The sequence below is a fragment of the Cetorhinus maximus genome, chromosome 9, assembly GCF_964194155.1.
Source record: "Cetorhinus maximus chromosome 9, sCetMax3.hap1.1, whole genome shotgun sequence".
Lineage (NCBI taxonomy): Eukaryota > Metazoa > Chordata > Chondrichthyes > Lamniformes > Cetorhinidae > Cetorhinus > Cetorhinus maximus.
The window spans coordinates 13,191,714-13,207,866 of NC_135887.1; the positions used below are offsets into that span (position 1 = coordinate 13,191,714).

General features: G+C 44.3%; 1 protein-coding gene across 1 annotated transcript in view; it reads left to right on the plus strand.

Annotated features, from left to right (window-relative positions):
• Window positions 1-16,153, plus strand: part of ccdc92ba (coiled-coil domain containing 92Ba) — a 65,760-nt gene that overhangs the window by 19,822 nt on the left and 29,785 nt on the right. Inside the window, exon 3 of the mRNA XM_078547816.1 lies at window positions 13,597-13,644. Coding sequence (XP_078403942.1) covers window positions 13,597-13,644 — 48 coding nt within the window. The remainder of the gene's footprint in view (window positions 1-13,596; window positions 13,645-16,153) is intronic.

Genomic DNA, 16,153 nt, shown 5'->3' on the forward strand with positions numbered 1-16,153 from the left:
AATGCAGCTGAAGAGAATGTGGTAATGCTGAATCAGAGCCGTAAAACCGAGTGACGGCATTTCAGATTCCACATCTGCTGCTCCTCTCGGTGAAATAGTGAGGATCGTGAGGCGATCACGCCCGTGAAGCAACAATAGCTTATATTTATATCGCACCTTTAACAAAATGAAATGTCCCAAGGCGCTTCACAGGAGAATTATAAAACAAAGTATGATACCACAAGCCACATAAGGAGATATTAGGTCAGATGATCAAGAGCTTGGTCAAAGGGGTAGTTTTTTTTTTAAAGAGTGTCTTTAAGGAGGAAAGTGAGGCAGAGGTGTAGGAAGGGTATCCCAGAGCTCGAGGCATAGGCAACTGAAGGTGTGGCCACCAATGGTGGAGATTCAAATTGGGTATATCCAAGAGGCCAAAATATGGAGAGTGCAGTTATCTCAGACACTTGTGGGGCTGGAGGAGATTCAGAAATAGGGAGGAGCGAGGCCATGGAGGGATTTGAATACATGGGTGAGAATATTAAAATCAGGCCCTCTCCAAAAGGTAGTATTTTAATGACAGGGATCACTGGGCTAAAATCTGTGTCTGTTGACTGAATAAGTGGAAAATCTACATTTAAATAAAAAGATGGAGTCGGAATGGAACCTCAATGCAGGTTTGGCAGAGTGGGATCCCTGTCCTCTGGTGGTGATTGGCTGTGGCAGGGCTTCGGAGGTCTGTTCGGTGGTTGGCAGTCTGATTAATGCTAATTTTGTTAGGTTTGGGACTTTACAATGTTGAATCAAGCTCCCTCCACCAGCCCTCGTTTCAACAGCATGGTGGACACCAGAAATGGACGGTAGAATCTACGTTGCTTCAATGCAAACAGCAGAAAATACCCTCAGGGGTGTATTTCTGTCATCTGTGTGGTATAACAACTATATTATACATCTCGAGTCACTCCCTGTGGAAAAATCCCGGACAGCCAGTGGATCAGCTCCCAAAGAATTTTATGCTGGCTGGAGCCAGCTTAAGCTTGAATGGAAAATCCGGCCAGGATCTTTTACATAGCCTCCAGAGAGACTGTGTGTCACAGTTCATTCTGTAGCAGGAGAGACGTGGGTTTTTTTGACCTTGTTCAACCCCCGCCAAATCCTCTGAGTGGGTTGGGCAGGGGATTACTTAGCCTTGTGGAGGGGAGGTGGTGGGAGTTAGTGTGGGACTCTGCTACCTACAGTTTTCTGACCAGCTACTTTAGTATTTAGTCTAGGTCCTTGCCTCTGATATTTCCCCTGAAATTATATCGAGCATAATGCCTCGCGACACATCAGTATCATTTCTAGCGTGTCACATTAAACAATATCTGCTCCGTAACTGCAGCTTGGCTTAAGCGCATTTAATTTTGTCTGTTGTATTTTCTAGTTATATTTTAATTTAGATCTGTGTTTATTATTGCTTGTTGTATTTAAGAATTTCTATTCTGATGCATATTTGTTAAGGCTGTTGCATGTTTTTAGTTTTTTGGAAGGACAGATGTGTAAGGGTTTCTCGATACAGCTCTGCTTGTGGAAAGCCGGTTAGTGATTGAAGTCATTTTGTTTGTTTTGGTTCCCAAGGCTCAGCTGGGTGGGGTTGGAGTGGGAGGAGGAGATCTGTCTTTCAATGGGTTTATGGCCTTTAATTTTATATGCACATTTTGGCTGCTATTCCAGACCAGAGTCCATTACTTCTATTTATGTTTTTGACAGTCTTGGCCTTTTCTCTTCTCCTTTTCTCCCCTTGCCATCAACCAGCTATACCATCTTTCAGTTCTTCCCTCAATCCCGACCCCAACCCATCACAGCTCCTTGATCTTGCTACACTCCTGCTGCCATTCTAAACTTGTATGCCCCCTTGCATAAACCCACAGCTACCCTCTGTGCCTCTCTTGGGATTCTCTAATGTGCCAACTGATGTACCCGCTGCTGCCCCCTCACAAGCAGTGACTCAAGTTGCCCTATAATCCTCATTCACTGACTGTCCTGCCCAGCATGCCCACAGGATGCTAACCTCGTTAACCCCCTTCCTGTCTTGCTCATCCTGCCCACCGCTGCCAGTGGATCAATAATCACAAATTCCTCCAGCTAAACATGAGGAAAAAAGAAGCCATATTCTCTTCATCACAACCGCCTCCATTACATCGTGCCTCTGCCAATGAAACCCTCACCCATGCCCTTTTCATCTCAACCTTGTCTATTCCAAGGCTCCAGTCCCTCAACTTCCATGTTACATAAACATCAACTTGTCCAAAATCCTGATACCTGTATCCTATCCCACATCACCCCTGCTCACTTAACAGCCATGTCCTTGCTGACCCACATCCCAATTCCCCAACATCTTAAATTTAAAATTCTCAGCATCGTGTTTAAATCCCTTCATGACACCATCCCTCCCTTTCCCGGTAATCTCCTCCAGCCCTACAGCATCTCTACGCTGCATTGCTGTGGCTCTGGCCTTTCTGTAACCCCCTCTCCTTCTCCCCATTGATGGCCATGTCTTCAGCTGCCTAGGCCCAACACTATGGAACTCCCTCCCTCTTGAATAACACCCTCCTTAAAACCCACCACTTTGACCAACCTTTTGGTTACCTTTCCTGATATTTATTTCTTCTATATTTTGGCGTTTATTTGTGTCTGGATAACTTCTCTTATGTGAAAGAGAGTATACAAAAACGAGTTAGGGGAGATGGTAGTGTAGTGGTAATGCCGCTGGGTTATCAATCCTTGCTGTGGCGACATGGGTTTAAATACCACCACAGCTGCTGGTGGAATTTAAACCCAATTAACAAGGGGGAAAAAATCTGGGCCTGAATCTTCTGGTCGGTGTGCGGGGGCGGGCCCCGCTCACTGACGGGTAAAATCTTCTGGCAATAGTTTTCAATACCTCTCTGGCCACAGGAGAGGTGCCAGAGGACTGGAGGACAGCCAATGTGGTACTGTTATTCAAGAAGAGAGGAAGGGATAAACCAGGGAACTACAGGCCAGTCAGTCTAACCTCAGTGGTGGGGAAACTATTGGAAGCAATTCTGAGGGACAGAATTAATCTACACTTGGAGAGGCAGGGATTAATCAAGGACAGTCAGCATGGTTTTGTTAAGGGGAGGTCATGTCTGACCAATTTGATTGATTTTTTGGAAGAGGTGACCAGGTGTGTAGATGAGGGCAATGCATTTGACATTGTCTACTTGGACTTCAGCAAGGCTTTTGATAGGGTCCCGCATGGGAGACTGATAACGAATATAAGAGCCCATGGGATCCAAGGCAATTTGGCAACTTGGATCCAGAATTGGCTGAGTGGCGGGAAGCAGAGGGTGATGGTCGGGGAGTGTTTTGGTGACTGGATGCCTGTGTCCACTGGGGTTCCACAGGGATCGGTGTTGGGTCCCTTGCTGTTTGTGGTATATATAAATGATTTAGACTTGAATGTAGGAGGGTTGATCAGTAAGTTCACAGATGACACAAAAATTGAGGAGGATGGCCTTAGATTACAGGAGGATATAGACGGGCTGGTCAGATGGGCTGATCAGTGGCAAATGGAATTTAATTCTGATAAGTGTGAGGTGATGCACTTGGGCAGGACAAACAAGGCACGGGAATACACGATGAATGGTAGGACACTGCGATGTACTGAGGATCAGAAGGACCTTGGTGTGCATGTCCACCGGTCCCTTAAGATAGCAGGACAAGTAGATAAGGTGGTTAAGAAGGCATATGGGATACTTGCCTTTATTAGCCAAGGCATAGAATATAAGAGCAGGGAGGTTATGCTGGAACTGTATAAAATGCTGGTTAGGCCACAGCTGGAGTATTGCGTGCAGTTCTGGAATCGCATTACAGGAAGGATGTGATTGCACTAGAGAGAGTGCAGAGGAGGTTTACCAGGATGTTGCCTGGACTGGAGAGTTTTAGTTATGAGGAGAGATTGGATAGACTGGGGTTATTTTCCCTGGAGCAGAGGAGATTGAGGGGGGACATGATTGAGGGGCATAGATAGGGTAGACAGGAAGCAACTTTTCCCCTTGGTGGAGGGATCAATAACCAGGGGGCATAGATTTAAGGTAAGGGGCAGGAGGTTTAGAGGGGATGAGAGGAAGAATTTTTTCACCCAGAGGGTGGTGAGAATCTGGAACTCACTGCCTGAAAGGGTGGTAGAGGCAGAAACCCTCATGACATTTAAGAAGGATTTGGATGTGCACTTGCGATGCCATGGCATACAAGGCTATGGGCCTAGTGCTGGAAAATGGGATTGGAATAGTTAGATACTTGTTTGACCGGTGCAGATTCGATGGGCCGAAGGTCCTTTTTCTGTGCTGTAGACCTCTATGACTCTAAACTGGTGCTGCTGGGATACAGCAAAGGCTTGTGGTGAAAATGGGGAGGGGTTCCTATCTGTCTGTTGCACATCTGGCCACAGAGGATGCAATGCTGGATCTGTGTCTGGGTTATAAAGCAGAACATAAACCTGCAGGTAGGCAAACATTTTGAGAATAGTAACTCATTAGGTTCCATGGGAAACAAATTAAATAAAAAAAGAATCCAAGCTAAGCACATTTGACTGGAAATGGAGCTCATTTCAGTGAGGGAAAAAGGGACCTAACCCCAGAGTAATTTGTTGTACAAATAAAATGGCAGATCAAACAGCAGACAGTTGGTGGGAGATATTTAACAGCAAGATGGGTAGCAGGAGTGTAATTTTAGTTCCTATGAAACACATCCAGCGCTCTGCAACCTCTTGCTTAACTGGCTACTTGTGGATCCAGTCATTGAACATCAGCAAATGATTCACTCTCTAGGACAACACAAAAACAAGCCAGAACTGGTCATCATCAGACAAGCAAGCACACTCACTCCCCAGCACGAGTTCACTGAAGAACGATGAGGAGGCAGGATTGATGGATTTAGGTTTACCCATCACTTGCCCAAGGGCTCTGAGGTCCAGTGTAGTGCCCTAACAAACCTTCTCATAACAATTTGGAACCTATATATGAAAGGTATGATTTTCCATAGAAACATAGAAAACAGGAGGAGTAGGCCATTCGGCCCTTCGAGCCTGCTCCATCATTCATTATGATCATGGCTGATCATCCAACTCAGTAGCCTGCTCCCACTTTCTCCCCATATCCTTTGATCCCTTTCGCCCCAAGAGCTATATCTAACTCCTCCATGAAAACATACAATGTTTTGCCCTCAATTACTTTGGTAGCGAATTCCACAGGCTCACCACTCTCTGGGTGAAGACATTTCTCCTCATTTCAGTCCTAAATGGTTTACCCCATATCCTCAGTCTGTGACCCCTGGCTCTGGACTCCCCCACCATCGGGAACATCTTCCCTGCATGTACCCTGTCTAGTCCTGTTAGAATTTTATAGGTTTCTATGTGATCCCCCCTCATTCTTCTGAACTCCAGCAAATATAATCCTAACTGACTCAATCTCTCCTCATATGTCAGTCCCGCCATCCCAGGAATCAGTCCGGTAAACTTTCGCTGCACTCCCTCTATAGCAGGAACATCCTTCCTCAGATAAGGAGACCAAAATTGCACACAATATTCCAGCTATGGTCTCACAAAGACCCTGTATAATTGCAGCAAGACATCCCTGTTCCTGTACTTGAATCCTCTTGCTATGAAGGCCAACATACCATTTGCCTTCTTTACCGCCTGCTGCACCTGCATGCTTACCTTCAGCGACTAGTGTACAAGGACACCCAGGTCTCGTTGTACATTCCCCTCTATCAATTTATAGCCATTCAGATAATAATCTGCCTTCCTGTTTTTGCTACCAAAGTGGATGACCTCACATTTATCCACATTATACTGCATCTGCCATGCATTTGGCCACTCACTCAGCTTGTCCAAATCACACTGAAGCATCTCTGCATCCTCCTCACAGCTCACCCTCCCACCCAGCTTGGTGTCATCTGCAAATTTGGAGATATTAAATTTAGTTCCCTCATCTAAATCATTAATATATATTGTGAATAGCTGGGGTTCCAGTGCCAATCCTTCCAATCACTGCCTGCCATTCAGAAAAAGACGCGTTTACTCCTATTCTTTGTTTCCTGTCTGCCAACCAGTTTTCTAACCATCTCAATACACTACCCCCAATCCTATGCGCTTTAATTTTACATGCTAATCTTTTATGTGGGACTTGGTCGAAAGCCTTCTGAAAGTCCAAATAAACTACATTCACTGGCTCCCCCTCATCAACTCTACTAGTTACGTCCTCGAAAAACTCTGGTAGATTTGTCAAGCATGACTTGCCTTTCGTAAATCCATGCTGACTCTGGCCGATTCTGCCACTGTTTTCCAAGTGCTCAGCTATTTTATAATGGACTCTAGAATTTTCCCCACTACTGACGTCAGGCTGACTGGTCTATAATTCCCTGTTTTCTCTCTACCTCCATTTTTAAATAGTGGGGTTACATCAGCTACCCTCCAATCTGTAGGAACTGTTCCAGAGCCTATAAAATGTCGGAAGATGACCACCACTGCATCCATTGAATGCATCTGTTTCAGAACAACTTTTGTTCTAATCCACTTCAGCATCTAACTCTCACTCTCTGAATCAAACTAATATCCCCTTCACTAAGGCTGATGCACTTCGGTCAGTGTCAGCCATGGTTCAGTTGGTAGCACTCTCACCTTTGAGTCGGAAGGTTGTGGGTTGAAGTTTGACTCCAGAGACTTGAGCGCACACACAAAAAAAGTTCAGGCTGACATTCCAGTGCTGCACTGAGGGGGGCGCTGCATTGTTAGAGATGACATCTTTTGGATGAGACGTTAAACCAAGATCTGCCTGCTCCGTCAGGTGGACATAACCAATCATGTAGCACTATTTCAAAGAAGAGCAGGGTAGTTATTCCCAATGTCCTGGCCCAACTTCTTCACGCAAAACAGATTATCTTGTCATTATCACCTTGCTATTTGTGGAGTTTGCTGTGAGCAAATTGGCTGTCACATTTCTGACATTACAACAGTGACTGCACTCCAAAAAGCACTTTAATAACTGTAATGTGCTTTGGGACATCCTGAGGTTGTGAAAGGCACTATATAAATGGGAGTCTTTCTTTTGTCTTTTTGTGTACACTGAGGGATGTCGGAACTGTCGCTGACTGTACACAGTGCAGCTTTCTGCCCATCATTTCAGTTCTTGACAAGCCCTAAGTGGTTAACAGCTCAAGACCAGTTACCTTTTGGAATAACGTCAATGATCAATTTATTTTAGTGCTTTAAAAGGAAAAGAGAAAGCTTGGTGCATATGTAAATACGTGATTAGCAGTCCCTCCTGATTCATGTGAATACAATGCTCATGGAAAAAACTTATGATTTCCTTCACATCTCCTTATTCTGTAGCTGGTGCCAGTGTGACAGAGGAAGTGATATAGAAACAAATAACACAGTCTGCTCTCTGCTGTGATCTTATTTTGAATGGCAGTGACAACATTACGTTCACTGCACAAAATAATTAAATTTAATTCCCCACAATCTGGTGATAGCCCATCTATGAACTCAATATTCAGACTGATTTTACATCTTTAAGGCACTTATTTCTCCCGATCCCCAGGCTTACCTTTTCTGCTCCACCCACCCCAGTGTCACACATCCCTGCCTCAACTGAACGATTAGGCGGGCAACCTGCTCTAGACCTCTCAAGTCTCCAAGGGTACAGAAGAGCGGCGCGGGGGGATTAGAATCATGAGTATCTCCACAGAGCACAAGGAAGCCATTTGCCCACTGCATCTCTCCAAGAGAGTTATTCATTTAGTCCCATTCCCCTTCGAGCGTTTATCCACTGTTTATTTCCGTGACTTGATTCCGTTGTCCGTCTAAAGGTCCCCAAACCCCTGCTTCCCCAACCCCACTATGAGCAAGACCTTACTGGCACCATAAAATCATATAGCATAGCAGGAAGCCATTCAGTCCATCAGACTTGTGCAAGAGCTATCCAGATTAGTCCCACTCCCCTGCTCTTGCCCCATAGCCCTGCAAGTTTTGTCTTTTTTAAGTAGAGATCCAATCCCCTTATGAAAATTACCATCAAAATATACTTCACCCACCCTTTCAACAACTGCATTCCACATCATAACAACTTGCTAATTAAAAATATTGCTCCTCATCTCCACCCCGCTGCCCTCGCACAGCTTTTTGTCCCAGTTTGTGCTATAAGGTCGCGTAGAAATGCAGGCTCACTGTCACCCAATCATTACCGCATAACTTACACCCTCTTGTCTCTTAATCAGCCTGGACCTTCCACTTTATAAAGTAATGTTAAAGTTCAAATGCATGTTCCCCACAGCCATCGTCAGCAAATTGGAGTCTCAATGCTGACTGATGCACGAATCAATCAGCCAGAGCTTACTGTGTTCGGTTAATGACACAGCTTGATGCACCCGGTGCTGCACGGAATAGAGGCATAAATACCTGCCAGATTGAGTTTTACCCGGGGCTCCAGCCAAAACTGTGTGATAGTGAAGAGTTGAATTGCTGGTCTCACTGTGCTGCTGAATGCTGAAACACAGGCCCGACCCCTTACCCGCGGGGAAGAAGGGGAAAATCAGGACTTAAGCACTTTGCCACACTCGCATGGTTTGGTTTCTTAGTAACGTATCAGAAGCCTAAAAGTAGGCCCAGACCAGTGAAAGAGGATCAAAGACAAATCCCTGGGGCATACCACTATCCACGTTCCAACAATCCTAAAAGGAACTTTTGACCCCTCCTGTTTTCTGTCAATCCTCTAGCCGTCTCCAAATGTAGCTTTAATACTACATGCTTTCATTTCTGTAGGATGTCTCTAGTATGGCACTTTATCAGTCTTTCTTTTTATTCATTCAAGGGATGTGAGCTTCGTTGGCTAGGCCAGCATTTACTGCCCATCCCTAATTGCCCTCGAGGAGGTGGTGGCGAGCTGCCTTCTTGAACCGTTGCATCCCTGTGGTGTAGGTACATCCGCAGTGCTGTTAGGGAGGGAGTTCCAGGATTTTGACCCAGCGACAGTGAAGGAACAGCGATACATTTCCAAGTCAGGATGATGAGTGGCTTGGAGGGGATCTTCCAGGTGGTGGTGTTCCCATGTATCAGCTTGCCCTTGATGGTAGTGGTCATGGGTTTGGAAGGTGCAGCCTATGGAGCCTTGGTGAGTTTCTGCAGTGCATCTTGTAGCTGGTACACACTGCTGCCACTGTGCGTCGGTGGTGGAGGGAGTGAATGTTTGTGGATGGGGTGCCAATCAAGCGGCTGCTTTGTCCCAGATGGTGTCCAGCTTCTTGAGTGTTGTTGGAGCTGTGTTCATCCAGGCAAGTGGAGAGTATTCCATCACAACTCTTAGTATGTGATGTGACAGCCCCGCTTGAAGCAAAAGAAAATAAATGAAAACGGGAAAATGGAGCCATTTCATCAGTAGTGATGTTAGAAGAAAATGTTTTGTAGGCTCAAGGATGTATGTGAGCTGCAGGCAGCCTTGGCCCTGAAAGCTATGTGGGAGTTATTGTCACTGATGCGGAGATTCTGTGGAATGGTTCAGGGCTGGATGATAATACAGTAATTGCATTCAGTCCTGGGCTCAGTAACTTTAACTGTTTCATCGAACGCACAAGGACTTGTGTTTGTTTTCTCTTGAATCAATGAAGCTTGCATAATAAATTTTAAAACTCCGCACTTAAAGGAAGTGTGCTGTTTAAGGGAGCCTTGTTAAGTGGCTCAACCGGCAGGAAGCTTTTATGAATCATCTACTGTTCCTGGTTCTCTGTAAGCAGCTCAGCTCACAGAGAACTCCAAGCAGCACGTGATTCACAAGTGCTTTCTGCTGGCCTCTGGGGGATCATTCACGGGATGATAGACATCTTTTCTCCACATTTGTGAAATATGACCGGATTTTCTTCCCTACATGAATATTAGTTCCCATTTGTACAATGCTTTAGATTTCACCATAGGTGTCAACATGGCTCAGTTGGTAGCACTCCTGCCTCTGAATCACACGGTTCCGAGTTCAACTCCCATTCCAGGGCTTGACTGCAAAAATCAAGGCTGACATTCCAGTGCAGCACTGAGGGAGTGCCGCAATGTCGGAGCTGCTGTTTTTCAGATGGGATGTTAAACCGAGGCACCATCTGCCTGCTTGGGTTGATGTCAAAGATCCCATGGCGCTGTTTTGAAGAGCAGGGGAGTTACCTCTGATGTCCCGGCCGATATTTATCCCTCAATCAACATCACCAAAGAAACGGATTATCTGGTCATTATCACATTGCTGTTTGTGGGAGTTTGTGTGCAAATTGGCTGACGTATTCCCTACATTACAACAGTGGCTACGCTTCTAAAGTACTTCATCAGCTGTAACGTACTTTGAGATGCCTGGCGGTCATGAAAGGCGCTATATAAATGCGAGTCTTTCTAAGGGGACGCTGGGGGACAGGGAAAGGTGTCAAATTTCTACAATACTTTGGATTCCACCAATGTATCTCAGAGACAAGGGAAAGAGGTAATGACCAGGAAATTCTCCCAATGTCCTCAACAAAAATCCTCCCTCAACCAATACCACCAAAACTAAATTAGTGATTCACCACATGGGATATTGAGATGTGTGATTGACATTTGCCTACATAAAAGGGTGTACTTCAAAAATTATTTTAAAAGAAGTATTGTGACAACATGACAAGGCGCTACATAGAATTGCAGCACAGAAACAGGGCTTTTGGCCTCACTGGTGTGTATTTATGCTCCACATGAGCCCCATCCCACCTTATTTCATCTCACCCTTGCACCATAACTTTCTTTTCTTATAAAAGTTATGTACTTATCAAAGTTCCCCTTAAAAGCATCTGTGCTATTCACCTGAACTACTGCGTGTGGTTGCAAGTTCCACATTCTAACCACGCTCTGGACAAAGAAAGTTCTCCTGAATTCCTTATTGGATTTATTCATGACAATTCTATATTGTTAGCACCTAGTTTTGAATTTTTCCACAAGCAGCAATATTCTCTCTGTCTACCTTATCGAACCCTTTATTAGGTCACTCCACAGCCTTCCTTTTCCTAAAGAAAAGTGTTTCAGCTTGTTCAGTCTTTCCTGATAGCCATTTGGTAGCACAGAACTTGAGAAGAGACCTGCTGTCGAGAAGCTTTTCATCTTGCACTCATCAGGACAGATTCACAAGAATACCAATTGTAAAGGAAACAACAGTTTATACTGCATGAGAAGAGAGTGCTAATTGGTTGGCAAGTGGACTCTGATTGGTAGAGGCATTGCCATGGAGAATGCACCAGGGAACAGTTAACTGCCAAGCTTTTGTTTAATTTCAAATCAGACAGGTCAACTCTGATTGGTCAAAGCATTGCCCTGGGGAATGAACCAAGGATGGCTGACCCCCAAGCTTTTCTTTAGTTGAAAAAGGTACAATGCGTGGACATGCTCCTTCTGTCTGCAAAGGACAGGGCCATGTGTGTGAGTATATGTAGCATAAGTGAGCCACACTGCGAGCACGACTGATAATCTTAAATTGATTGTCAGTGTAATTTTTAGCGCAATCAAGATTGTTTAGTAAGTGCTGACCAATCACAGAATCACATCTAATGTAGGACACTACATTTTGAGTTTTGCAAGCACAGGCTGGCTGGGTAAGGTCAGTACTTTGCCTGTTGAGAATAGCAGAAGGGATGCGCTGTGTGATACGATCCACCAGTAGTTGGGACATATGGCCTGTGTACCTGGCGTCACTCTGGCACTGAAATTCAAATACCACATTACTCCTTTGTGCAATAGGCAGAATGTCATTTTGTCTTGACGGCAGCATCCTGTCAGTGGAGAATACCACCAGTGTTGCTACTACATAGCAGCAGCGTGAAATGGCTAGCTTCACCTGTAGCTCAACTTTTTGAGACTCTTTACCCTTCCAGGGTAATCTGAGGTTGACTGGGCACTTTTCAAATCCCAAAGTGGCAGCCTTAGGCCCATTTATGAGTTTGTACAATATACAGTGAGCAATGACACGATCAGGGTAACCATTATCCCACAGGATTGCTGTGATGCGCCCTATTTCAGCATCAAGTTGCATGGTGAGTAAATAGCTCAGGCCCTATTTACAAAGTTGCTGACAAGGCCAATCTTATAGCGGGTGGAATTATAGGAATGCCGATGTGTATAATGACCAGTGAAGGTAGGCTTGTGCTAGACAGTAGTAGAGAACCCACTGGCAGATTTCTCAACTAGCACATCGAGGAAAGGGAGCTCGTTCGAATTTGAAGGTGAATTTGAGCACAGGATAGTGCCCATTAAGAAGTGTAAGGAAATTCTTACATGCAGCAACGGATTCAAACAAAACAAGTGTATCACCTACGTATCAGAAATATCCGACGGATAGGAGGTTAGATATCATTCCATTGCGGACATGTTTCTCATGGAAACCAACAAAGATGGCTGCAAGAGCTTGGCCTAGAGGGGATCCCATGGCAACATCATCTATTTAGGCATACATGGTGTCGTTAAAACTGAACTCAACTGTGCGAGTTGCTGAGTTCATTAGCTCAACGAATACAGATTCAGACAATGGCAGAGTGTCTAGATCGCCATAGTATAGTGATGTGGTGCAAATGTTTATGGCTTTCTTGAGCAGTACATTGGTGAATAGGCTGGCAATGTTGAACGAGCACATGGACATGGCATTGCTATCGATATGCAAGTCCGGGATTTTTGAGCTCCCAATGGAAGCAAACACCAAGGTAAACGGACTCAAATATTTGCACCGCTGGCCAACATGCCAGTTTCCTGACACCATCCAGTCCCTGCGCTATTTTCCTGGATGCAGCATGGGGGGGTGGGGCAGCAAGGCTACCCGCCTGAAAGTGGCTGGTCACCGATTATGGCCTTTTGTTGGAGGCGTCGGGGAACAGTCCTACCAGCTGGAGGTGATCTACTGGCCCTCTAGGGCTTTTACCTTTTGCCAATTCAAAATATATTGCAATGCAGAAGAAATCACACTGTACTGTGATGCTGCTATTTCAGCTCCTTCTACACATCATCTTCCATTTCACCTCTGTAAAGTGCCTTAGTGCATTGAAGGATCTCAGGCAATGCAAACGGATGTTGTCCTGAGTTCTTAGCATTGTGTTATTGCTGCTGATGAAAACTCATTGTAAACTATGTTGTTGAAGTTACTTACTGGCGCCTCCAAGTCTTAAGCAGAATGGGAGAAAAATTATGTTCATATCAAAGCAGACGTTGTTTGGGAGGCGTTAATTTTACGAGTCCATGCTCTTGGTGGGAAGCCTTGTTTGCTGCAAGTGTACATCAGGAATTTAGGCTTGCCATGCCCAGGATTTTACAACCATGCTCAGGAAACCATGCCCAGTGCATATCCAGACATCCAATATGAACCCCCGGAAGATAAAATATCCAACTGCGGAGTGCAGACTCGTAACGTTACCCTCTTGATATCCGCTTAGACATATCAGACAGTTGACTCCATAAAAGAGACAGATGGCAACCCTGCCCCTCTCCTGTTCCACCCCCTCCTCCTAATCCTGTGCACACTAGTGCGCGAGGGTTAAACCTTCTACCTACTGATTTGTGCTGTTGGCTGTCTTTTACAGAGTTGACATATGAACTAACATTGAAGTCGTCAAAAAGTGGCCAGTCAGGTAAGAGATTACAACCTGGTAACCTATTATGTTGGGGTGATTTGTTGTGAGACTTTGCATCATAAAGCTAGAAGTAACATCTGAGTCATCAGCCTAAAGAAATAATCTTTAGTGTAAACTACTGCATCAGTATGACAGCCTACGAACAACAAATTGCCACCTGCACAGATCCTCCCCCTTGATGCCATCAATACTTAGGACTTTAACTCAGTATTAATAGGATGAGTAACTGTACCAGCAACATGTTTGCCTCACAGTGAGGAATAGCTACCACCTTAAAGTGCTAAGCCTCCAATTTCTAAAGATGGCACTGACTAGCTAAATGGAGCAGATTTGGATGCCTTGTGCTTGTTTTCTGCATTCAGTGCAACCCTGCTGATTTGGAATCTCCTTCACAATGCAAAGTTACCTGGGTGGGTCCATCCCACCAGTCCTGCTATGCAATAGTAACTAGACCTCAGTAGTCATCCCAAAATACAACTGACAATTAAGAAGAACACTGAAAGGATGCGGAGTCACCTATATCTTGGTGATGACGGGGATAGTCAGCTGTTTTCTAACGTTAACAATTTCACTGATGCAACAGCGGTTTGTGCACTATCGTCTCACATGATGGGAAAAATAACACCAACTAGAGTCCTTTGGACTAATTAGTTCCTATGATGGATGAGTTGACGGTGTCACAGCATAGCATGGTGTTGCACAGAATGAGGTCATTCAACCCATTTGGTAGAGCTGTCCAATTAGTCCCACTGCCCTGCTCTTTCCCCATTGCATTCTAATTTTTTCTGAGTATTTATCCAATTTCCTTTCAAATGTCACCACTGCCTCTGCTTCCACTGCCCTTTCAGACAGTGTATTCCTGATAAAAGTAACTTGCTGCATCAAAAAATGTCACATTTAGCTCTTTTGACAATCACCTTAAATCCATATCCTCTAGTTCCTAATCCATGTGTCACTGGAAACAATTTCTCCTAATTTATTTTTTTTTCAAAACCATTCATGTCTTATACTCTGGTGTAATTGATATTCCCAAAATAGTCCTTTTTCTGTGAGTCCTTCATTTAGATATATCCACTGCCACGAGATAATTACACCCACATCTCATCATCTTGTCTCCAGAACTGTTTGGATTGTAGGGATTTAAAACAAGGGGCTGCGGACCAGTAATACAAGATGAGGGAAAACCAAGAGTTTGCAGCATAGGGACGGACAGAAGCTGCTTTCAGAGGCTTGGCATGCCATTCAGAGCAGGATTGGTCACACAAGTTGACAACAGATGTGCCATTGGCCATTCTAAAGATGAGTATTACAGACAGGCATCAATATGAACTCACTAATGGCTTAAGTCTAATGTTTAAATAAAGTGGCTTTCTTTTGCACAGCTGGCTTATGACTCCATGAAGTCTCAGAAAACGACCAATTTGGTAAGATTTGTACATTGTGGTAGTCAATAGTACCGTTACCTTAATTGGAAATGTAAAATGAACAGTGGTGCTACTGAAGTCGACTGGGAGAATCAACCCCAATTCCCTATTTGATACCTTACCTGCAATTCTTTTCAATGTAAGTTTTAAGCCACTCCCACAGGTTCAAATCCAAAAGTGCTGATGTATCTCTTGTTAACCCATTAGGAATTGAAGCATCATTGAGTCATGGTAACAGCCATGGATAACCGGTAATGAGGGTATCAGGTGACTTGAGTATGTCAAATTTCATTCATCATCACATGGGATTGCAGAATTTGTACCAATGCCTTGGGGATCACATCCAATTATCCTGTCCATTTTGGCTGAAGTAATATTGTACAATGGGGCTGCTGTTCCCTGCTAAAACTTGATGCTTTATGGTGACTGAATAATTGAAGTTCTGTTTTTTTGGATTGGATGGAATTTTAACAGATCTTCTGGGGGGTGTGGGTCAAATCTGTTTTTGTGTAAAAACCGAAAGCCAATGGACTTGCCCATGACCTCTGATTTAACGTGCATTGCTAATGACTTTCACACCAATACAGAATCTCTTTAATAACGTCCCTTGTACCATTGAGAAAGTTACAAAGAGCTTCTACTAAATACCCATTTTTCCTCCCACAATGAATGAAGTAGTTATTTTCTGGTGAATATTTACCGACAGTCACCTTTGTTAATTGGTTTATCTTTCACTTTTTCATTTTCATTTTCTCCACTTACACAAGTCACTTGGACTGGAGCAAGCATTTTACTCTTGTTTCGGTTTTTGTGGCTCTCAAAGGATTTCGTAAGAACCCAGTAAGTTCCAGGAGATCCTTTTGGCTGCCGTGAGTTTGATACCTAGACCTAGTGAAGATTGTTACCAGAGAAAGAAAGTACTGCTCACTCTTTATCACAGTTAAATTAAATTCTCATACCAAATTTACATGACAACGGTGCAAATTTGGCAAATAAGTCCTACTACTGCAACTTATTTACAGCAGAGTTACAAGCCATTCAGCCCAACAGGTCTATGCCATTGGTTATGCTCCAGTCCTCCT